The sequence below is a fragment of the Lissotriton helveticus genome, chromosome 9 (genome assembly GCF_964261635.1).
Source record: "Lissotriton helveticus chromosome 9, aLisHel1.1, whole genome shotgun sequence".
Lineage (NCBI taxonomy): Eukaryota > Metazoa > Chordata > Amphibia > Caudata > Salamandridae > Lissotriton > Lissotriton helveticus.
Genome location: NC_136070.1, coordinates 595,406,065 through 595,431,909, shown reverse-complemented (window position 1 = coordinate 595,431,909; position 25,845 = coordinate 595,406,065). Strand labels below are relative to the sequence as shown.

General features: G+C 48.5%; 1 protein-coding gene across 1 annotated transcript in view; it reads left to right on the top strand.

Annotated features, from left to right (window-relative positions):
• Nucleotides 1–25,845, top strand: part of EML3 (EMAP like 3) — a 313,736-nt gene that overhangs the window by 170,512 nt on the left and 117,379 nt on the right. The window contains exons 6-8 of the mRNA XM_078660596.1: nucleotides 7,533–7,564; nucleotides 8,133–8,168; nucleotides 10,063–10,186. Of these exons, the coding sequence (XP_078516722.1) occupies nucleotides 7,533–7,564; nucleotides 8,133–8,168; nucleotides 10,063–10,186 (192 nt within the window). The remainder of the gene's footprint in view (nucleotides 1–7,532; nucleotides 7,565–8,132; nucleotides 8,169–10,062; nucleotides 10,187–25,845) is intronic.

The window sequence follows — 25,845 nt, the reverse complement described above, 5'->3', positions numbered from 1 at the left end:
AGTGGCTACCATTAGATGCTGCCGGAGAGAGGACCACAAAGGTAAATGAAAACAGTGCATTAAGGACATGTCAGTCTTCGATGAAGCAAGCTGTACCTACCCCACTAGCCCACCGGTGTAAGGAACTTTACAAGGCGGGTGAAGTCACACGGCATCAAAGATGTAACAAATGGATACTACTTATTGCCAGGCTCAGCACTAACCAAACAAGCATTGACATAGCCAATAGGTCCCGCCTCTGGGACCTTATAAGTATTTTGCCAGAAGTGTTTGGAAGTTTGGCAAGAGATGCAATTTAACATAAAGGGATCACACACCTCGTTGATACACTCAGTACCTGCAGTTTAATCAAACGAGAAGAGGGCATGGGGAATCCTCTCATAATATTTCAATCAATGGAGAAGGCACGCTTTACTGCAACTTGTGCGTGCTTTCACCTAATAAATATTTAACACACGATCCAAGGCAGTTGAATGCGAGAAGTGAGGAAGGGAGGGAGAGAGAAAGAGACGGAGTGAGGAAGAGACGGAGAGATTAAGAGACGGAGAGAGGAAGCAAAGGAGGGAGAGAGAGAGAGAGGGACGGAGAGAGGGAGGGAACGAGGGAGGGAGAGAGGAAGGGAAGGAGAGAATGAGAGGAAGTGAGGGACGGAGAGATTGAAGAAGAGCGGGAGAGAGGAAGGAACAGAGAGAAAAAGGGACAGAGAGAGAAAGGGACGGAGAGAGAAAGAGAGGAAGAGAGGGAGAGGGAGGAAGAGAGGGATGGAGGGAGGGCGGTAGAGTGGGAGGGACGAAGGGACGGAGGGAGTAAGAGAGGTAGGGAAGGAGAGAGTGAGAGAGAGCAGGAGGAAGGTGGAAAGGAGGGAGAGAGGAAGGGACGGAAGGGAAGGAGAGAGTGAGAGGAAGTGAGGGAGAGGGCAGAAGAGCGGGCGGGAGAGAGAAAGGGACAGAGAGAGAAAGGTACGGAGAGAGGGAGGAAGAGAGGGATGGAGGGAGGGATAGAGGGCGGGAGAGCGGGAGGGAGAGAGGAAGGGACAGAGGGAGTAAGAGAGGTAGGGAAGGAGAGAGGGAGAGAGAGCAGGAGGGACGGAGGGAGGAAGGGACGGAGGGAGAGTGAGTCAAAAAAGAAAGAATGAGAAATAGCAATGAAGAGGGGTGAGAACGCGAAAGAAGACAAGAGTTAAAGAGAGAATAGAGAAAGCAGAAGAGAAGAAAGGTGAGAGGAAGAGAGAAAGACACACATGTAGCGCAGGAGTGAGACTGTGAAAGAGAGAAAGAGTGACCAAAAGAGATGGAGAACAAGAGAGCGAGCGAAAAACAGGGTGAATAAGAGAGATAAACAGCTAGAGAGGGAGAGAGAGAGGGGCAGAGGCTGTGTGAGAGAGGCAGGTAGACTTCACCGGCAGCAGAGCGGACGCTGTCTACTTGGGTCGGTAAGTACTCACACAGGTCAGTGTGAGAGGGGCAGCCTTTCAAGCACTATGTTACACAGTCTAACTAAATACAAACTAAACTGTTGAAGCAAAATCAGACATTAAAATGAGGCGTAGAAAAAAGAGAAACGAATGCTAATCCAAAATGAAGTTTTAGCTGGACCCCCTTGAAGCACTGACATTTTACTGAAGCGCTGACAGTGGCGGAGGCACTCTTTAGTAAGTCTGTGCCATTATATTTCCTGAACCACGCGGCATCCACTAAATTAATTTTACTTCACTAATGCAAAACCATACCGTGACATGCGGCGCTGTCAAGCTACTCAAACATAAGGATTAGGGCGTTTGAGGGGGCATGGATGAGTAGGGAAAGCAACCGACGTGCTGGTGAATTTGGGGCGAGGAGGGCACATGCACGTTTGGAGGGGGCGGCAATATGGAAACAGCAGTGTAAAAAAAAAAAGCACAAGTCATCTAACAAAAAGGACAAGAGGCTGTGCGAGTGGGGGTTCAAATAAGCGAGCAAACGAGTGACCAAGTCAACAGATTATAAGCAGTGGGTCACCGTCCACAAAATACTTGAGAGGTCTATCGCAAGTAGGGGCCTGACCCAAGGGGCTGCCTCTCCTGATAACACCCCTCCACCCTCCCTGCTACCTCGGGGTGGGCTATGCGCCCGACCCCGAAGCAGAAGCGCCCTGAAGAGCAGGTCAATGAAGGCCTGCTGGGGGAGCACGAAGGGTATTGACAAGTAGCCCATGTTCTTATAGATAGCTTGAAGCTGTCTGTGAGGACAATATGAACTCTATGAGGCGCTAATGTCAGGATCAGCGCTTTAATGCGCCACTTCCTGCCTGTAATCCACTTGTTAAAGGTGGAGGAGGCGGCAGGGCTGACCTGTAATTAAACCTGTATGAACGAGGAGGGGGGAAGCCTGGTCGGTTGTCACTGTGGGGGGGGGGAGGGGAGAGAGCTGGTGGGGAGTCAGAACTAGAGGCGAGAAAGAGATGTATGTCAGGGAGAGAGCGAGGCACGTGGAATCGGTGAGATGGAAGCAGGAAAACTGTGGTAATGAGAAGCCAGAAGAGACAAACTCGGAAAGAAATAGGCAGGCATGAAAAAATAAACAATAGAGGCAAACAAGCTTTTGCGGGCGGCTTGTGGCGCCTGTGTTAATAATGAAAGCAAGCGCCGTGACCTGGGTGGGGAAACATGCTGAGGTGCGCACATTAGCAGCAGCTGTTTTGAAGTACTCGTGCACTTCATGAAACATGAAGTGCGGTGCCGTGAAGAGGAGAGGTTGTGAGAGAGAGGGGGAGCACGTGGTGAGCCCACGAGTGGTGCACATGAGCGCGCTTGGGAGAGCAGTCTTCACTTTTCAAGCACTGCACTTGTGCTTGTGGCGCGCCGCTGCTCGCTCCTGCAAGGTGGATGCTGCCACAAGCACAAGTGCAGTGCTTGAAAAGTGAAGACCGATGGCTAAAGGTCTTCCTAGAGCAGCGCATGCGCGCTGCCTATTCGAGACCTAAAAAGTGGCAGTTGGCAGTTGGTAGGACCTGGGACTGGTACCGGTCTCCTAACCATCACATCTCAGCTAGAAGAGCCCAGATGTTTTCATGGGCAGGGGAGTGTTAGACCTCCAGGAAACCAGTCTCTGTGTCTAGGTCCATTCCGATAAAGACACTAGATAGGATTCTGAATGTAAACACCAAACGACCGTAGAAGCAAAATCTCTCCAGCGCACATTCCAAACAAAGCAAATATGTAAACCAAAGCAAACAAGAAAGGAAATCTGACTGGTTACAGAACAGTTCAGCGTCTGCTTCAGAGAAACAGACAAACAGTGCCGCGGTTGAAGGTCAGGCAGTAATGCTCTCTTGTCAAGGCGAAGCAGCTAAACATTTTTGTCGTGTTTAAAGGACTAGCACATGTCTCTTTGCCAGACATTACTCCCCATCTTACTTTTAAAAGATACTGCAGTAATGGAAGCACATGCATGATAAAAGGGCATTCCCTCATTTGCATGAGGAAAGTGCTCACATCTTTTGTGTTTATCTTGGAATTACAATGTTCTTATCTTGGAATTACAATATTCATTTTTGTGGCATGCCCTGTGTTTTCCTCCAGTGAACCTGTCCGTCTGGCAGTGCAAACTTTTGCTTTGCTGTTTTTCAGCAGAGCAAGGTGTTGCTGGTTTGGTCTGTAGGAGAGTAGGGTCTGCTTCCTATGGTTACCCCCACTTTTTGCTGTCTTTCACTGGTTTGTCAACTTTAGTATGGCGGTGGCCCTGCTAATCAGGACCACAGCCTAGCTGTTCTCTCTCTAAATTGATACCATGTACTCTAGGTACATACCAGATTGGTTACTGGGTCACCCTTGTGAGCCCCTGTATATGGTACCTTAGGTACCCAGGGCATAGGTGCACCAGAGGGCTACCAGGGGCTGCAGCATGTATTGTGCCACCCCTGGTTAGCCTTCCAAACTGACATCACAGGTCTGTAATTGCAGCCTGAATAAGGTGGTGTAATCACCCCTTACTTAGATATAGTATACCTATATCTATGTGTATATATAGACACATATTAAGCTATAAGTCACTCCTATGGCAGGCCTTGACAATCCTGGAGGCAGATTGCTTGGTTTTGTGTGAGAGGGTACCTTAGCATGAGCTGAGCCCCTCTGTAGCTTTCGGAACCATCTCCTCATAGCTGTTCTATGATATAGCTATACCATATACTTTTAAGTGCATTGTAATCCTCGCAGTTAATGCTAACTTTGGTTTGGCTTTATCAAAACATGTCGTGTAAGGTGTCAAACACTTTGGAATACTACCTCCCCCCCGCCAGTCCTGGCAGCGAGGGTAGCATTTCACCCTTCTAGAGGGAGAAGACATGTAGTTACTGGTAAACCCGGTTAAAGTTTAAAAGAGCCTCAGCATCACAAAATGGATGCTGCTGCCACAGACACGAGTCTGCCTTCCTGCTGCTGGACGAAACTCCGGCAGGGGAGGCCTGGAAAATAGGTTTCCTGTCCAGGGAGATGCTAGCACCTCCCCAGACAGGCTTTAGTGTATTGGGGCAGGGTGGGTTGCATTCAGTGAATGCTTTTCAGACACTGTCTGGGACACACAAGGTGCTCCATGCATTTCCCTGTTCAAACCGGTTCCTGGGGCACTCTGCCCCAGCTCTGGTGCGAAGCTGGACAAAGGGGAAGGGGTGTAACCACCCCCTCCCCAGGTCCTCCCATAGGTGGGACCCTAGAGTTAGTCCAACCCCTAAACTTACTATAAGAATAGAAGCCCAGTCCCTAGGACTTTAGATTACCCTGGATGAAACTCTGCAACGTATATCTTGGACCATTGACATTCCATATCGACTGGAAGACGGAAGAAATTTCCCTTGTGGTCAAGGAGTGACCATACTGTTCAAACAGGCACCAACAGCATCTTTGCCGGTCTGCTTTTTCAAGGCTCCCGCCAGATCCCGAAGAATCTGCGACACAGGACACGGACTTCCAGACATCTCTGACGCTGACCTGCGCTCCCAGCAAAGCTGAGACCTGTAGCGGACACGTGAGACGTGGGACCGGAACTCCTGGACATCCTGCATTTTTGCAACTGCACCTACTTCCCGAAGATTCCCGAAGTTGGGCATTGGGGTATTTCAAGCCCCTGACCGAGCACTTTTTGCACCGAAGCTCAGAGGCCTACACTCCACGAGTGTCCCGTGGGCCCACTTTGTGCATTTCCTTCGCAGTTCATAGTCCTTTGGCTAGCGAGCCCCCACGAAGGGCCGTCTTTGATTTCTTGAGCTTTCCTGGTTGCTCCAGACGTGCTCTCACTCCTCTCCAAAGGAGGAGTCCCTCAGACCTTGCTGGTCTGAACCGAAGCCAATCTCGACATCTTGCATGGGTTGCTGTTGCCAAGGCTTGTTGGATCCAATCCGGATTCTGACCCTGCATCACTCGACATCCTTCGTGGGACAGCTCGAATCCAGCTCCTGGTCGTCGTCGACGCCTCCTGGTCCTCGTGGCTGAAGAGTCAAGCTTCACCTCTTTCACCTGAAATCACCCGACATCGGCTGGCATCTTCTCCTCGCCATCCTGGTCACTGGCTAGTGACCCAGACTCTGTCCCCACTGCTTTCAGGTTCTTCACATCTCCGATCCACCCTTGGATCCACCCGGACACTTTTCCTCTGGTCGCCTGCAGCATTTCTTCGCTGCTCTCCATTGGAATCGATGACGAAACCTGACACCAAAAGACAGCTATGCACCCGGCTTCCGTGGGTGAGGTAACTCGAGTACTCCGGTGCTCCCGTGGGTATTGACTCTCGAAGTGTTTCAGTCTAAAAGGGTTCCATCGTAATTCACCTCTAGGTGCCCTTAATCTTTAAAATTGTAACTTGTTCGTTCTCCACAAAAAGTCAACGGTGATCCGCGGCTGAGTTTAGACACTGCACGCGTCCCCCGTGGGCCTCCTGCATCCTAACCTTTGGTGGTTTCAGGTAGCCCTAGCGGTTCTACAGGCCCTAGGCCTGCTTTCTGACTCTCACGTGGTTCTTATTCCACTATTTTAGTATATGGTTTGTGAGGCCCCTAGGGCAAAACGTATACTGTGCAACTTATCGTATGCTAATTAAGTTCCTTGTATTGTACTTTTACCTCTGACCTCATAAAGAGACCAGAGGGGTTGTGTTTAGATTAAATACATATATATTTGATATATACCTTGTGCGGTGTGCTTTCATTTGATCATTCAAGAGATTATAATTGGTAAAGCAACTTGCTTAACTCTCCTCTAAGTCTTAACCTGAAGGCTGCTCTCCACAGCTACCACTAGGATAGCTTTCTATAAGGGTCGTTTGGACTGGTGCAAGGTGCCCACTAGAATAGTAGACATCATATACCAGGCCAACTTCTCATATGGTCCACCCATAGTCTACCCATTTTTAGGTGATGGTGATCACTGCCCACTTAAACCAAGCTAGAAGGTTTATGTCACGGAAAGAAGTGTGATTCTAATCCACACATACAGGCAGTTTATCAAACCCCATGTGGGAGACTGACATGGGCTCGACCCTGTAAAGGTTTGCCCATTCCCAAATAACTGGGGTTCCTTGCCTAGCCCTGTGTGCTTAACATGTGTTGGTGGTACATGTCTTGTGTGCTGTGTGTGCATTTTCACAAAACAGACATTGGTGAATGCAGGGCCGTCTGAACAGCATTATAGGCCCCCTGGCGAAGCAGTGCACTGGGCCCTGTCTACACAACCACTCACGGGAATAAAAATGTTTAATGGAAAATGAGTGTTAAATTGTGGTCTGCATGGGGTCCCTATGCTCGTGGGGCCCCCGGGAAACTGCCCAGCGTGCCCGTGCATCAAGAAAGCACTGGGTGAATGATGCTGTCCACTGGTACATCATGTACAAGGGTGTACAAGATCCATTGTCCTGCAAGGTACCGTTATTCAGGATGACCACAGTTGCCTGGACTACCCACATCATTTTTGGAGTCTGGTCAGTAGTGTGGGGGTGATGAACAGTGTTATATGCAGCGGAGGGGGCCTGAAGGAATAAATGCATCATCCCCAATCGAGTCAGTCTGGACTTTGAGCTCATTCATAGTAGAGACCTGAACAGAATGACTCTCTTTGCTTGTGGAGCCTTTGTGTCACTCAGCAGGTGTTAAAGTAGGTTGATCCCGTTGTGGCTGTCACCAGGTGTTGCGGTCCTGTTTAGGCTTACACTCTTTCTCAAGAGGCGTGGCGATACTAGATGGGGATATTTTTACTTTCACCGGGTGTTGAGGTAGGAGATGTGTCCCAGTGGCTCTCAGTAGGTATTGTGACCTTTGGGAATCTTTGCGGATGTTGAGGTACTGGGAAGAGCCCCGAGGCTCTCTGCAGGTGCTGAGGTACAAGGTGCAGCTCCTATGTGTCTCAACAGAGATTGCGGTCTCAGGTTTAGCCCACCGGGTACTCAGCAGTTGAGACCTCTGGCATTGAAACCTTCAAAGGTTAAAATTAAACGCTATGCAACACTGGTGGCTTTTGAGTTATTGGTCTACAACATCTTCTCACTTTCTTTGTTTTTGCTTTGCAGTCGAGCGAAAGACCTGGTTGCCATGAGTGCAGGTAAGACCTTTTCCCATTAAATGCCCGGATTACATCAGAGCAAGTGTCTTTGTGACTGGGTTGAAGAGGGGGGTGGACTAATGACTGAGTAAGATGGCCCTCTGCCCTGGAGGAGAGAAATGTGAGAGGCCACAGACTTCTCTTGTAGGATTCTTGAGAAAGAATGCTTTATTTCACTTGACTTCTAGGGCATGTGAGCTCCTAAGAATGCCTCTCTATCATCACATCTCAACTGTAGGATTCTCTTGCATTGTCTTCTTTAGGATCTTCTTGTAGGGGCACCCCGTTTGTGGGACCTCCTTGTGCCATTTGCCTGGGGTGAGGACTAGTTGCACAATCACACTATGGAGGGGTATCCTGGCACAGGTTGCATGTCTAGGTGATGGTTGTACAACATCTTGTACAATTAGCTTCCTGCAGACCTTACCCTTTTGTATGAGGCCTCTTGCACTTGGATCGCCAACTCAGGCACTTAGGTATTTTTGCATTAAGAGGAGTATGATGCTGTCCTTGTTTCTCTTTCCACCTTCAGATGACCCATTGACCTATTTCTGTCCATTTATTTTAGGTTCTTCTGGATCCAGGCGTGGAAACTACAACCTAGGTTTGTTTATATTGTAAGGGGGTGAGAGATTTGTTGGGAATTGCATTTCCACAGCAACTAGGGGAGGGAAGAACACATGTTCATCCTTTGCCAAGGGCAAGGCTGGAGTGAGACTGTGAAGGGCACTAGAGTAACAAAATGTGAGCCCCCCCTGCAAACTGCATGGAGTGGCCCCCTCTGGACTCAGTCTGGAGCTCTCAGGCAGGGGTACTGTGCTGAGGGGGTGGGCCCTCTGCAGCTTGGACACCACCCCAGCACCACGGGGGGCTGTGAGTGCCTATGTTACACCACTGGCGAAGGGCATGACTACAAAACGTTGTCTGTTACAAAATGGCATAACCAGGGTGTTCACCCAAACATAGTCACTGGGACCTGGGTCATTACAGTACTGAGAGAAAGGGGTCCCAGTGTGAAATTGGCAATAGACACACAGTAATCAAAAATTAGAAACACAATAAATGAATCTACACTGTTTTTATTCACAATGTAGATATTCGTTGGATATAGTATCTGACAGTACACATTCAAAAGGTTGTATAGTGCCCCAAGGGGAAAGGGAAAGTGATGAGGTGAGGATAGTGTGAATTGGGAATCGTGACAATAAAATCAACCAAATATCAAAAATGTATTTGTATGTCAATTTCAATATACAAAAAAACAAAAGACCATAGGTTCAATGCATCACTAGATATGAATCATGCTTCACATAGTACATTAATGTTGAACTTTTGGCGTGAAGCTGATAGGCAAGGAGCAATTGTCGACGTTTCGACCCTCAAATTGTTGCAGGAATTAGTAGTACCCTTGCTGTGGGGTCTTCATCAGGACAGGGTGCGGGGCAGGCAACCAATTCAATTGATGCTCGTCTTCTATTTAAAGGACGAAATGCCTCATCTGGTGAGATCTTCAGATAGTTAGGGCGTGTATGAGCGGTAGAATCGAATCAGAGCCCGGGGACGGTGGACAAAGGAATATCCGAAGGTGAATTTGGGCTGTTCAAAACCCCGTGGGCTAGTGGTGAAGAAGGGCAGCTTGCCAGCATCGATGGCCGAGTAAATCTGGCGTCTTGCCTGCCACAGCAAGGGTACTACTAATTCCTGCAACAATTTGAGGGTCGAAACGTCGACAATTGCTCCTTGCCTATCAGCTTCATGCCAAAAGTTCAACATTAATGTACTATGTGAAGCATGATTCATATCTAGTGATGCATTGAACCTATGGTCTTTTGTTTTTTTGTATATTGAAATTGACATACAAATACATTTTTGATATTTGGTTGATTTTATTGTCACGATTCCCAATTCACACTATCCTCACCTTATCACTTTCCCTTTCCCCTTGGGGCACTATACAACCTTTTGAATGTGTACTGTCAGATACTATATCCAACGAATATCTACATTGTGAATAAAAACAGTGTAGATTCATTTATTGTGTTTCTAATTTTTGATTACTGTGTGTCTATTGCCAATTTCACATTGGGACCCCTTTCTCTCAGTACTGTTACAAAATGGCAGCACTGGTTACGGAGGCAATCACAATCTGACATTGGGTTTCGTGTTTATCCTGACCTCTATTTTGGAAAGTTTGCTTTTATCCCAGTCTTTATTCCTGGAGGCCTTTCAAAATGGCATTTACTTTAATAGTGCGCTAAGCACCTATAAGATAGCCATTACTGGCAAGTCTCGTACATGCTTTTGGGATTGCTAAGAATCAAACATCAGTAGCCCTTCCTGTACATACTGAATGCTTTTCTCTCAGCATCCCAGTTAGGCTTGTCAGCAGGTCGCTGTGCAGCTCACGTAGCATTTAGAAGGAAGGGATGTGTGCCTGGGCATCATTTTAGCCTCAGTTCAGAGACCATCCCTTATTTTTTCATCTTTTCCTCCCACAGAGGGGATGTCTATCAAGATGTTTCTGCGCGGCCGTCCCATCACCATGTACATTCCATCTAACATCCAGAACTATGATGACTTAAAGACGGAAATTCCGGCGGAGAGGCTGCAGCTCGACTGGGTGTATCCTTCCTTCCAGAGTTTGAGTTGTAAAGAAAAAAATATAATAAGTGCCAGGCACTTGTCAAAAGGCCACTGTATCTTGCACCACCCATTGCCCCTGCCAGCGCTGCCAACAGCAGTACAAACACAACTACAAGCAATCACACTCTTACAAGTGTGACGATTCAGAATATTTCATGCCTAAAGGAATGGCATGGGTTTCAGATAGTCTTTTTTTAATGTATATTGAATCAATAAACAACTGTTGTTGTACTCATCTCTAAATTAGACAGACAGCGCCATCATGTGGCAGACTGTCATAAGTGCCGGTGTTGACAATTAAGTGCTGGTGCCGAGTACCGGAAACCACAGACTCAAATTAAGCACTGCTTCCTTCCCTCCCTTCAGAGCTTTTTCTCTGTCTCCTTCATTCCGCAGCTTTCTTTCTTAGACTTTTCTCACTCTTGCCTTTCATATTCTCTCCCTCTCTCTGCCCCCTCGACTTGTATATCTCTCTCTCGCCTTTCTCTATGTTTCACCTTCTTTTGCCCTCCACTTTTATTCCTAAAACATTCTTTATATCGCACAAGATTGGATAGCTTTATTGTCTCAGTAAGATGCCCAATATTCCTTGCCTTACCTCCCTATTCTTGTGTTTGTTCTGCCACTGGAGCATTTTTTCTTTACCATACTTTGACTTGATGATTTGTAGCCTTCCACAGCTGACATCATAGAACTATTTTTCCATTTGTTTTTTTTGCGGTCCATACAAGGGCATTGTGCCTATATCTCTCCCTCCCTCCCTCTCTGACATCCCTGTATCGTCAGCAACACCCCCGTACCCAAGCTCATCCACTGCTCTCTCATTTCATTTCAATCAATCAATCAGGGGTTGGTAAAGTGCAGCTACTCACCACCGAGGGTCTCAAGGCACTGGGATTTGGGTTTAGGACTCCATATGAGCGCATGGCTTCTCTCTCTCTCCCTCTCTTACACTCTCTCATGTTCTCTCTTTCACTCTTTCTTTCTCTCTACCTCAGATATCCCGGCAAACTTCGCGCCACTGACCCCTGCCACTCATTTGTTGCGCCCTCATCCCTCTGTGCTTCATTGCTTTCATTTTCTTTAATAGTTTGTGTGATCCAGCAGCTTCACACTGCTATGTGGCTGTTCTACTCCCCTTTCATTGTTGCTACCTGCCCCACCTCTTCCTGTCACTTTATTTGAATGTTTTTAATTATTTCAGAGAGGCCCTGGCAGCAGCCCACTGCTACCAGGTCGCTCTCTTCTTCTCAGAGCATTGCACACCATTTTCTTTTTGTATGTAGCATTTTTAAAATGGCAGTCGATCATCTTTGAACAGCAAATACAATTGTTAATTATTTACCCAAAATGGCCACCAGTGTATCTCAATCTAAGCGCACACATGTGGCAATCCTACTTTGTGCCTTGGCAAGCGCCATCAGGGCAGGGAATTACTTTCGAGGAATGCAAAACTATATCTGTTTAACCCTGTTTTAATACACTTGGAAAAATTTTAACTTTCCCCCAAATATTCCTGTACTGAAGTTAGTGTAGTAAATACGCCCCTTGCTCTATTTTTGACACACTCCTCGAATACTCCAGGAACAGATCATTTACATTCTGAGTGTCCACAACACCCTCTCGAGCCCTAAGGGCACAACTGAAGTCAGCAAACTCAAACGTTCTACACACCAGTAGGCATCAGCGGCCATGTTGTAACACGGTTTATTTATTTAAAAAAAAAAATCTTAAAAAATTGCCTCCTAAACGAGACCTATTGGCTTTACCAGTATCAGTTCTTTCTCGAGATTCTGACAATTGTTCTCTTTCTGTCCTTCTTTGTTTCTTTTGTTTCCTCTATCACTGTAACTCCATCCACTCTTTTCTATCACCATCTTTCCCCCCCAGACCCTTGCATCACATCTCTCTCCCCAGTCCCCCACAGCCCACTGTCTTCCTTCGCCTACTTCACATCCTCCCCACCTTCGACCCTCGCACCCCAAAACTCCCCCCGGTCCCCCACATCCCCCTGTCCTCCTTCGCCTATGCCACTCCCTCCCTTAACCATTGAGCCACCCTTCACTCCGTGCTCATCTCACCTCTCTCTGGAAACTAAACTTGATTCTCTCATCTCTTCCATTTCCCAGCATGAAGCGTCCATTTCACTCTTAAGCACTAAGATATCCCCCTCCCCGAATAACCTCCCGAGGAGTTCCTTGCTCCCGCACCCCAATAAAGCCAACCACAGTCTGTCCTCCACAGACATCACCAACTTACTGGCTAGCTACAAGACTACCAACGTCAATTCCCCTCCATTCGCCTCTCCTAACAATTCTACTCAATTTACCATTCAGACCATCTCTTCCGTCAGAACTTACCAGCCTCCCCCTCAAGGGGCAACCTCATTCAAGAATCTAATCCATATCCCCCTTATCAGTCACGACACTCACATCACAAAAACAGTTACGTCAGATTGCAGATCTGCAACCAAACACAAACTGAAAATATCTGACACTATCACCCACCACAATCTCGACATGCTCTTTCTCACTGAGACCTAGTTTAATGACTCCTCTCACACTTTATTTGATCTTTTGATACCTACTGACTATTCTATCCTCAGAAACGACAGAACAGACAAGATAGGGAGAGGTGTTGCGATTATCTTCAGAAACTCCCTTCAAATCAAAACCTTTACCACCATCCTCTTTCGCACTTTTGAAAGTCTTTCCCTAGAACTCCAAGTTCATCATGGCTCACCCTTCAGGTTCCATGCCATCTACCACCCTCCCGGTACTTGCTCTTCCTTCATGGAGGAACTCATCGACCACATTAGTGACCAATATTCACAAAGCGACAAACAGATCTTCCTTGGTGATTTTAATCTCCACTGGGGCTCCGTGGAAGACTCGGCTGCCAACAAGCTTGCAACCTTTAATAAATAAATAGATAGGTTGGGCAGTGTGTCCCATGAGGGTTACCTCAGATGTCTCCCCCTGTTTATTGCCTCAAAGAGTCAGGTGTGGGTCGGGTGAGGCCAGAGTCTTTACAAGCAGTAATTAATTTGTAACAAAATTAAGTGCCAGGGCCCTTCTCGGAAGGCCACTGCAGCCTGCATTGCCCCTGCCAGCGCTGCCAGTGACAGTACACACTTCACACCTAACAATCGCACTCCTACAAGTGTGACAATTCAGACTGTGGCAACACAAAGCCATAATAATGGTGTGAGAGGCTGGCATTATTAATTTTCAGTGCCATTTGACTTGATAAACACGGTTGTTGTGCACATCTCGGACAGCACCACCATGTGGTGGACTGTCACTAGACCTAGTGCTGGCAATTAAGTGCTGGTGCCAAGCACTGGAAACCACCGGCTCAAATTAAGAACTGCTTACAAGATGCCAGCAGTTAATGTAAACTTACCTGTGTCCTCCCATCCAAAAAGGACTAGGAGTAGCAATGCTATATGTCCAAACACCAGCGATTCTTCTTTGACTGTGGCATCACAGGACAGTCTGTCTGTTTCACAGCAAGACTACTTTTGTAGAGTAAGACCCCGGCCCAGCTGCTGCAGGCACACAATCCATCTCTTGTTCTCTCCTCTGAAGAGCAGGGCAGGTTGGTTTGCCCTGGCTGGGATGAGCTAATGCGGTTCAGCCTGCAGACTAAAGTCGAAGAAATCCTACACCATTAAGTATCCTTACAGTGCCTGATCGACTGCACAGATACAAGTGCAGTGTGTTCACGGTTGATGAAACGTGTAAGGGCTGCCTGGTTGACTCAGATGCTGAGATATTGAAAGCCCAGCACATTTAAGGGCTGCCCAGTGGGCTCCCTGAGAGGATTCTGTAGAGCAGCAGAATAAATCACAACAATCTTGGTCAGCAAGGGAGGCCAGCCACTCCTTTTCCTATCTGGCAACACAAGCATGGGACCAGCTCCACTTTGAGCTCTGACCTGCTTTTCAGAAAGAATCTTAAAGCTTGGCTATTCGCTTCGTCCTGAATGTTGTTATTTCAGTAGTTATTCTTTAGTGCCGGGACACTCCCAGAAGTAGTGCATTCTACAAATCAGCTAATTCATTTATTTATTCATTCAGTCTGTTAATGTATCTCCACTCCTCTTCCTACCATGACACAGTTAAGACCTAAAAAGTAAGACAGAATATGCAGTAGCGGCTGACACAGATAAGGAGTGGTGGGGTGGGTGGATCACACCGGGGGGAGCACGTGGGGGGGCGGGCACAGTAGGGGGGAATATATATATTTTAAAATAATAGACTTACCTGGTGCCACCGGCCACCTTGCGCTCCCCTGTTCCAGCAGCCTCTGGGACAGCATCACGAACTCCGCATCCAATCCTCGCACTGCTCTTAAGGGGGAACATCCATGACAACGCGGTCAAAACACCGCGCTGCCATTACTACGCGTCTTTTACAATGCAAGTCGTTACCACGACTTGCGCTGGAGGGCGCTCTAGACTAAGGAATAGTAGATTTACTATTCCAACACCTTCCCTACTGTACGTAGGCTGGAGTTGGAATAGTAAATCTTACTATTCCTAAGTCCAGCACCCTACAGCGCAAGTCGTGGTAACGACTTGCGTTGCAAAAGAAGCGTTGTGAAGTACCGCGATTTAAAAGATCGCGTTTTAACATCATACAACCCTCTTAAGCATGAGAGCAGCATGGGATTTAACTGAGTGGGCTGGAATAACGCTTGCTCAGGCACAAGGAGTCTGTGCTGTTTCTCCAACCCGGCTGTGGAATACAGCTGGGTTGGAGAAACCTAAGTGCGCATGTCAGTTTAGCCAGCCTGAGAACGCAGGCCAAACTGACATGCGCACTAAAAAGTGCACCCAGCATTACTCCGACCTCCCATGCCTCTGCCCCACTCCTCCCTGCACACGCCTGCTTAGCCAGCAGCTGAAAAATAAAACGATAGTAAAATAATGTTTTATTTTTCAGCTGCTGGCTCTGAGCCAATGGGGCTGACGCTCCTTCGCCATTGTGGAGGAGCTACTGCTGAGAATAAGTGCAACACTTACAAAGAACACCAAAAAGCTACAGACATAGGATACACTGCAACACAACACCCGTCCAACAAAGCAATCCCCCATGATGTATCATGTCACCCATCCACTAACGCACTGCGACGCCTTGTCTGTGTCCACAGTGCTCCACAGACACACCTACTAATTCAACAAAATCCATGCACTCAGCTGTTCAGAGGGCAGCACAGCCATGTACCAGGACCTTCAATACAAGATGCCAAAACACTACTATTCTGTAGAATATGACGACAGGAATAACAGGGCACTAAAGTGTGACTATATGCTTTGTGGAGATCGTCTGAAATCAGAGTACACGAGGAAGAGCTAATGAGTCAACCAGGCTAGTGCTTCATTTGTAAAAAGAATAAGTGCCAGGGCTCTCGTCAGGAGGCCACTACAGTTTGCACCCCACATTGTCCCTGCCATGCTGCCAATGATAATAACAACACAACTACTAACCATTGTACACCCACAAGTGTGACAATTCGGATTATTTCAGGCCCCCAAAGCTATAAGAATGGCTTGGGCGGCAGTTATAGCCATTGTTAAAGTATTTTGAATTAATAATTAACTATCGTTGTGGTCATCTCTAAATTAGACAGACAGTGCCACCTTGTGGCAGACTGTCACAAGCGGCTGTGTTGATATTTAAGTGCTGGTGCCAAGCACCGGAAACCACCGGCTCAAATTAAGCACTGCGGTCAGGCTAATCTCATCCACAGTTTAATTCTCTCAGCCCTTTCTTCCCTTCCCCAGTGGTGACTGCCTAACATGTGGGCTTTCCAGAAACTGAAACAGGGAAGTGTTTTTGAGCAACTACCCCCCCCCCCCGCACCCTCCTTTCAGCTAGTTATCAGCTACCTGTACATAAAATATGTGGGTCATTTCATTTGCCTGCAGTGATTTCCAAATTGAACTTTTACTTTCAGTCCTGCTTGGTACTCAAAATCCCACTTAGCAAGTATAGTAGTTGCATTTATGATGCGCTTCCTGTCCTTGACAAGGCTCTGAAGCCCTTTGGGGACGAGCAGCACGCTACTCCGTGGTTGAACTATGGATGGAAAAGTATATGCTTCTGTATGGGTAACCTAGGCGCTGTGCATAAGGACCAGATGCATGGTCTTACCTTGTTTTTATGTCTGTGCCTGTGTGAAAAGAATTGAGGGTTAGGAAATGTAAGTAGAAGGGACATGGTCATTCAAGGGTTTACCATCGATATCTCAGTTAATGAATAGTGGTGTAGCTTAATTTGGTGCAACTGTCAAGTAGGATCAGATGCGTTGACTCAAGGAAAAATCCAGGGATAGCTAAAGTAACATCTTGTGTCCTTTGAACTCAACTGCGTCATATCCGAATAAAAGTTACTGAAACTGCAGCGACGCGTGTTTCTCCGCAGTGGAAGGCCCTTCACCAAAGTTGACTGGTCACCTTTCACTTACCTGCTGCTGTATTTTACTGCTAAACTGGTACTAAAGAGGTGAAATGTTTGTTAAGATCGTGTTAACGTGTAAAAATGAGAAACTAATGAAATAAATACTATTGCAAAATTTGGCACATTATTTTGCACAATGTAGCTTTACTTCTTGCATTATATAGTCAACCTTGCCACATAAATCAAGTGACCCTGACACAAGGGCAAGTCAGGGTAGCAGCTGCTACCCCTAATTGACATTCATAGCCTCACAAATAAAACTGCAGTTGATGTGTGGGCCTGGTTTCCTGAGTAGGTGACCTGCGGTCTAATCTGCATCAATCTTCTGGGCTACCTATTGGCTCTCAAATGTAGAGTTTTCTAGATAACCTTCACCCACATTTTTTGCACAAGAAGAAGAATTTACAAGTTCGTGAGAAGCATCAGACAGGGATGAAACCAGTTTGTCCTGTTAGGTACCAACTTCTCAAGCTTCTCAATAAGAGTTATTTGCAGGTTCGAGAGAAACATCAGACAGGGAACAAACCAGTTTGTCTTGTTAGGTACCGGCTGCTTACTGGCCAGGCCTGGCAGGTGCGGTGAATTTAGCCAAGTTTTGATCAGTTTATTTCCTGCTCGTTTTCATTCCGTGGGAGATACCAACATTTACATTTGTTTTTAGGGAGGGAGGGGTGGGGGGGGGGGGGGGTGAGCAGACCACCAAACCAAATTGAGAGTGTGAAAAAGGCCGCTTTATTGAAACAGGTGCATATTCACAACAATACAACCCTGGCAAACGCCTTACAAAACTAACCTCACTAATTAAACTATCACCTTAAAACCCCAAACGTCAGGCCCGCCCCTAATACGTCACAATCCCCGCCCCCACCCTGCACAACATAATTACAATTCAACAATATAAAAACCTGCATAATCATTTAAACATTATCCCAACCCAAAAGCATAACATCACATTCCCAAATTGCCCACCAACAACTTACGTTAACCAAAACAGTGTAACCACCCCACGAAACATCTATTTAAACTTCTCCAGCCATAGCCCCATTTTAAGAAAACCCAACAACCTTCATGTCCCTGCTGGCAAAGAACCCCCAATTTCCGCACGGCACCTGTTCCAAGCGACAATGTACAATATATAACCCATATCCACCTGTTCCGACAAACGACCAAAATATAAATTGAGAAATAATAAATATATAAACCCCAAAGGGAAAAAAGGAATAACATTAAGCTAGAAAAATTTTATTTTATTTTATTTTATTTTAGTTTATTTTAGGGGAGGGAGAATTTTTTTAAATTAAGCTAACTGAGCTCCCGGCCACCAGGTCACCTAGCCTAAAATGGTGGCCGGGAGGCGGAGCCAGGGGAATATATAATTGGGCTCCCCTAGTAGAAAAAGAGGAGCCCAAAACTAGCCCAAAACTAGCCCAAAAGCCTGCTCCCAGCCCCCCCCCCCCACGCGCCCCTCCCAAACAGCCCAGGGGGGGACCTCCCTCCGGTCAGCTGCCCCCCCCAAGCCCCCCTTGGGAGGGAGGGGTGGGGGGGTGAGCAGACCACCAAACCAAATTGAGAGTGTGAAAAAGGCCGCTTTATTGAAACAGGTGCATATTCACAATACAACCCTGGCAAACGCCTTACAAAACTAACCTCGCTAATTAAACTATCACCTTAAAACCCCAAACGTCAGGCCCGCCCCCTAATACGTCACAATCCCCGCCCCCACCCTGCACAACATAATTACAATTCAACAATATAAAAACCTGCATAATCATTTAAACATTATCCCAACCCAAAAGCATAACATCACATTCCCAAATTGCCCACCAACAACTTACGTTAACCAAAACAGTGTAACCACCCCACGAAACATCTATTTAAACTTCTCCAGCCATAGCCCCATTTTAACAAAACCCAACAACCTTCATGTCCCTGCTGGCAAAGAACCCCCAATTTCCGCCACCCAGAAAAGAGGGGGGGAAGAATTACACCCCTCTCTTTCTGCCCCCCAAAAACTGCACAACGAATGACCACCGAAGCTTCAACCAATAAAATTCTGAATTTTCAAACACCTAGACAGTACCTCTCTCAATTCCAATAAATATAAATCCATCCCAATTCGAGACAAATGAACTCCATCGCTGCGAAAAAACTCCAGAGTGTCATAACGAATGTCCTTATGAGACACCCGCCCAAAACCTAAATCTCTGCAAAAACGGGAGACCTCCAAATTTAATTTTCTGCGCGCTTTATCCACTGCCCTAGGCTTAATCGCACCCCTCCAAGATCTACGGGGGACCAATTCAGTCCACAAAACATGACAGCCTGACCACTGTTGTTTTATGAGGGAAAGATCTTTCTTCATAGTTCTAAAAAAAACCACCCCTTTTACCCCACAAAGATCATTTTCACCGAGGTGTAGAAGCAAGACATCCGGACAAATACCTCCTACCAACCAGGAATTCAAAGCAGGAATAAGCTCCCTCCAAATCATACCCCCCTTTCCTTTCCAAACAACATCAAACAATCGATGATTGAAACCAAGCGTAAGACCAAAATAACTCTCTTGAGCTTGAGCTTCCGCACGCCTTATGAAGGAATGCCCAACAATCCAGATCGTCATAACAGATGAACGGGGGCCGGCCACAGAACCTGAAAAAAGAAAAGCAGCATCAAACGTTAAGGAAACATAGCAGACGCAGGCGCAGCACTAGGATCATTCCGCACATAGCGCTGAAAGCAGTTGGAAGACCATCGCCCTAAAGACATAATATCCTGTTGCGACCAACCCCTATTATGCGCCTCCGTTGCCGCCCCAATGCGGAAGGAATGAGTACCATAATGACTTTCATCCAAACCAAGAAAGCGCAGAGCTTTTCGCAGAACCATGCGCAGTTGATATTCAGTCACCCTAGAACTATCCAAATGTTGAAAAACAGGGACCTCATCAGCCGCCCCCGAACAAGCCCTCCAACGCCTAGCCCACCGCAAAGGGCACGTCTCAGAAGGAGAAGATGCCTCTAGCCAAATACCCTTCCCCGTGCTTCTCTGATCAGTTTTCGCGCGAGCCAGCCAAATGTGCAACCCTCTCTTGGAAAATTGAACATCCCCCCACCCCACCCCAAAAGTAACTTTAGATCCTAACAATTCCGACACTCTAAAAGCACCGAAAAACATCCACACCATGAGGGTCGAAAAAAGACAAACCTCAAACTCATCCAAACAAACAGAGGGCAATGCTTGCAAAACTCGGGCCAAAGTCTGCCATGACAAAGGTTGTCGGACCATCCGCTCCCTTCCCCGCTCCCTGGACCAACCCTCCAGCATACGTTTACCAACCTCCCCTGCAGAAGGAGGATAGCCCCAAAGCAATTTGCCTATGAACGCAATACCAGCCAATTTACCTGAAATTGTCACACGAGTCAGACCTTTATCCATCAAGTGAAGAATAAACTGCACCACATCCTCAGAACGTCTCCAACCGGGTACGCGCCAGCAAGCTCCAGACTCTAAAAACTTTTTCCAAGCTAATTCATATGCCGTCCTAGTGGAAACTGCCAAGGAACCTACCACCAACTGTAAGACCCTGTCTCGCCTACAGTCCAAAGATGTTCTGGCATGGGGGTCGGCCTCCTGTCCGCCTCCGAGGCTAGCCCATGGAATCTCTCCCACTGTGAACGAGACAAAGCATCCGCAATGTCTTTGTCCACACCAGGAATGTGCAAGGCCTTAAAACTGATGTCATATTTCAGGCACCCCAACACAAAGACCCTCAAGAGCTTCAAAATCTGGGCATCCCTGGCCGACTGCTTATTGATAATGTCTACCACAGCCTTATTATCAATGCGAAACAGGACTTTTTTGTGAGCAAGCTCATGACCCCACAAAGTCAAGGCAACCACCACCGGGAACAGCTCCAGAAATGCAATACTCCTGCCTCCGTTCTTCCACGGAGCAGGCCACTGTTCTGCACACCATCTGCCCTGCCAGTAAAGACCGAAACCATCACTGCCTGCAGCAACAGAAAAAATGTGGACTTCCCAGACCCAATCTTCTTCCCTGTACAAAGGAATTCCATTGAAAGAATGTAAAAAGGCTACCCACATCCGCAGATCTTCCTTAACCCCTGCTGATAAGCGAACATGATGGTGAGGCAAATAGTGTCCCGATAGAGCCCTACCTAGACGCCTGCAAAAAGTTCTACCTGCCCTGAACACCCTGCAAGCAAAATTAAGATGGCCTAACAGCACTTGAATCTCTTTGACTGTCACTTTTGACTTAATCAGCATGGAATGTAAGAGTTCCAACATTTTAGCCTTCTTCTCCACCGGTAAACGTGCTTCCATAGCATGAGAATCTATCTCAATACTAACGGTGGGCGGCCAGCTACGCTCCGTGCACGGAGTGCGCGTAGTGCCGTCTCCTACGCATTTTGCGTAGCGGGCGTAGCCAGGTGGCACTACGCGCGCTCCGCAGACGGTGCGTAGCCGGCTGCCACCCGCCTCCCTCCCGCCCTCCCTAAATATTTAAATAAAAGGATTGAAAGGTTTTAAAAACACTTACCTGTCCGCCGCGTCCCCGGGGCTCCCTCTCCCGACCCTGGATTCGCGCCGCCGCCATTTCGGATACTAATGCGCATGCGCGGGCACCCGCGCATGCGCATTAGTATCTCAAATGGCGGCGGCGCGAATCCAGGGACGGGAGAGGGAGCCCCGGGGACGCGGCGGACAGGTAAGTGTTTTTAAAACCTTTCAATCCTTTTATTTAAATATTTAGGGAGGGCGGGAGGGAGGCGGGCGGCGTGTAGTGGGGCTACGCGGAGTGCGCGGGTGGGCGTAGTTTTGCGCCCACTTCGCGTAGCTCCGCGGAGCCCCACTCCGCACACTACGCCCAGGGTTACTCAATACCCAAAAAAGACATGGTCGCGCAGGGGCCCATTGTCTTTTCCGGAGCCAACGGTACACCTAAGAAATCCATCAGAGTTTGGAATGTCCACAAAGCATTCTGACATGCCGAGGAATTGGGAGCGCCTACAAAAAAGAAATCGTCCAAGTAGTGTGTTACTAGCTGGTGTCCTGAACAATCAGTGAAAAACCATTGGAGAAAAGTGCTGAAAGTCTCAAACAGTGCGCAGGAGATGGAACAACCCATTGGTAAAGCCTTATCAACATACCATTTCCCATGAAACTGAATCCCCAAAAGATCCCAATCCCCGGGATGTACTGGTAGCAAACGAAATGCGGATTTAATATCGCATTTAGCCATTTCGGCATCAGGGCCAGCAGTCACAACCAGGGCCATGGCCACATCCACTGAAGAATACGACACTGAAGCAGCTTCTTCATCAATGAAGTCATTAACCGAAGAGCCCTCCGGCCATGACAAGTGTTGAATTAAACGAAATTGCCCAGCCTCCTTCTTTGGGACTACACCAATAGGGGAAACAATGAGATTCTCCAAAGGCCAATCATCAAAAGGACCTGCCATTCTCCCCTCTCGCACTTCTTTATCCAATTTGTCTTGCACTACAACTTTATGTTCATCGGCTGACAATAGATTTTTGGACCACCGCCGCAGCCGCGGTCCTGTATAGCCAAGCCGAAAACCCTCCCGAAAACCATCCAGCAACAACTTACAAGCATCAGCATTCCCATAACCTCTCAGAGCCACTGCTAGCTGACCAACTTTAACCGGAGTACGAGCCTTTGGGCCCAGCTCCTTGAGTGCTTTTCCCTTCCCTATGAGGCTGAGGCTGCTGTGCAGGACCAGGGGCGTTGGTAGGCTGTTGCGACCATTGTTGACTCCCTGGTACCCGAAGACCCCAACACCTGGCCAATGCATGTTTCCTCCCACATTGAGAACATTCATGCCTGAGCTTACAATATTCTCTGGGGCAGTGACCTTTGTTAAAATCCCAACAGGTCCCAGTGGCAGGTTGAGTTGACGTGGCTGTACCCACCCCTCCCCGGGTGGGCTTCCCCTGAAAGGGCCGGTAAATCAAACAGCAAACCGCTAGCCTTAATAATCGTTTTGCCACCAGCCGATGCAACCATAGTGTGTTGCCACAAGTCTGTGTCCAACTCCCCCCATTTTGCCTCAGGATCCCAAGCCAACCGTGCCCGGAATTCTTCATCATACTGCGCCCATGCAAAACCACTACCCGTTATCTGCGCTTTTCTAAACACGTCCATATACTTAAAAATGGCAATGCAGCGCTCAGGGAATTTTTCGCAGTAGACGCTAGCATATATCAGCAATGCCGCAGTCCAGTTTTCTATCGTCAAAGGAACCTTTGGGCGCTTAGCCAGCTCATACTCCTCTTCCTTAGACCCCTCCTTGGAGCGAACCTCTCTGTGCAATAGTTTCAAAAGTTCAACATACTCACCCTTCCAAATTCTTTCTTTAGTAGCTAACATTAAATGAGCGCCCAAAGGTTTCGTAACGCCCATGTAAGGTAATTTCTTTATCTTAAGCTCCTTGCTATGTGGGGGATCTTTACCTACCTCCATGGGCTCAGTACCAGTGCTAGAATCAACCTTCGAACCCACACCCCCATCACTCGTACCCACCCCTTGATCTTTGACATAACGACCCTTGTGAAGCTTAATGTCCAAACCTTCCGAAACTGGTTCACTACCCGTCCCCACAGACACCATTGTTGGTTTGGCCTGTGGCACAGAACGCTCACCTGGTTGTAATAAAGGAACTTGAGCCGGCCGCACTCTCCATGCCAGATGCTCCACATCGTCGACCGTCCGAGGAACCCTCGCTGAGGGGCCGCTCTCTCGAGTAGGTCTGGGAACCGCAGGATTCGGACGCACCACCACTGGTGACTGTAAAACATTATCAGAAACGTGAAAATGCCCCCCCCTTGAGCCCACATCACGTAACTCGCCCTCCTCAGGGCTGTCATCATCATAATCCAGCACTAATGATTCCTCCAACCTAGGAGGGGCAAACACCACTGACGGACTTTGAAAATCAACATGGGCCTTACCAGCCCTGACAGAAACACGAGGCGGGGGAGCCGACTGGACCCGTCTGTACTCCCCCCAACGTTGACCACCTTTGCACAACTTATCCAATGACAAATCTCTGCTATGATGAGATAAAGACGTTGGGGCCAGCGAGGACGCGCCGGACCTGCTTCTGCCGACCCCGCCGCGAACCTGAGCAAAGGAAGTTGGGGCCAGCGAGGACGCGCCTGTCCTGCTTCTGCTGACCGCGCCGAGATCCTGAGAAAACGACGTTGGGGCCAACGAGGTCGCGCCAGACCTGCTGCTGCTGACCGCGCCGAGATCCTGATTGAAGGATGTTGGGGCCAACGAGGTCGCGCCGGACCTGCTTATGTTGACCGCGACGGGATCCCTCGCCGGTACGGGGTATGCCGCGCCAGGCTCCACCCTCCCTTCTCCTCGGTGCCACTGGGTCGCACTACGCCCTACCGAGTCTGCCACTCAACGACACTCCCTGACCTGTGAAGAAAAAGGCTGGACTGAGGTGCCGGGACCCTTACCACCAAAACTTCCAAACATATCAATGCCACTAGCTAGACAAGACCTAGACTCCTGAAATTGTGTTTGACCAGCTTGCTGAAAAACAGACCCCGTAGGCTGAACAGACAACCTCTGCCGAGGAGGAGACGGTTCCACTTCTTCACCCCCACTACTCCAATCCAATAATTCCTGAACAATCTTAGACGCAGGACCTAACGCCTGCCCCCGATGTCCCTCCTGCTGTGCATCAGACGATGCCCTCTCCACCCGCACAGAAGGCCTACCCCCCACAGGCAAACCCGGAAACTTCAAAGTGCCCCAAAGCCACTCAACATGTCAGTCCCTTTGATAGGTGCAACACCACCCGCATCACGAACCCCCTCTGCCCAGGAGGGAAACACATCCAGACCCTCCCAAGACCTGGCACCCACCTGCTTATTGCCACTCCCTTGCAAAGGAGAAAAAACAGCACCCTCAACAGCAGGCTCCGCGAGCCCTTTTCCAGACCCAGAAATATGTGAAGGAGTACCCAACATAACACGACCAGCAGCCTGTCCAGTAGAAACCTCCCCTGCCCTTCTTTCAACCTGCGCCCACTCCCCCTCTCCCACAGAGCCACTGAGCACAGAAACCACCTCCCCACGAGTAGATACAGGAGGAGAAAATAAAAGAGGGCTAAAAGGTACAAAGTCACCCCCAGAAACCCGCTGCCCAGCCTGCACCTCCTCATGAACATCATCATCCCTAAACAAATGCCCCTTGGAAGCACGAGCTGGCGTAGAAAAACGTTCTCCCCCAGCCCCTTCATGCAACGACAACAAGTCTGCCTTGCTAAAGCCACCATGAGCTTCCAGTGCCGACTGATCAAAACATTGTACAACCGGCACTTCAGCCGGTAACACCGAATCCCCTAGCGCGTGTGGAGATAGAAAGTCCAACTGTGCATGCGCGCCAACCGCCGGCACTCCTCCCGCCGGCTCCTCAATCTGTAAAACGGAGGCAGAAGCAGAGCGCTTCCTGCCTCCGCGCTTAAGGGCTCGCTTGCCTCTCGCAGCGGGGACCGAAAGCGAACGAACCGGAGGCAACACGGGGGCAAGAGAAACCAATGCCCCTCCTTCCCCCACTCCCGGCTGACACGATAAACCCGCTCCGGCTACCGAATGTGCCACAGATCCAGGAGCCGCTCCCCTAGAGCGCGGGCGGCCCCTTTCACTTACCGCTTCCCGGCGGGACCGCTTCGGGGATATGCAAGCCGCGACCACAGCGGAAACACCAGCTGAGGCCCGTCGCTGAGGACGCGACGGCCCACCTGCATCACCAATAACGAGGTCTAAACGTCCCGCCTCGCTCAAAAGCCGGATGGCTTCGAGCACACGATAATCCTCACAAGACATAGGGAAAACCTCACCCTGAAAACTACACCTACAGAAAAAATTATTTTCAATGAAGAAAATTTTTAAATTAAGCTAACTGAGCTCCCGGCCACCAGGTCACCTAGCCTAAAATGGTGGCCGGGAGGCGGAGCCAGGGGAATATATAATTGGGCTCCCCTAGTAGAAAAAGAGGAGCCCAAAACTAGCCCAAAAATAGCCCAAAAGCCTGCTCCCAGCCCACCCCCCCCACGCGCCCCTCCCAAACAGCCCGGGGGGGGACCTCCCTCCGGTCGGCTGCCCCCCCAA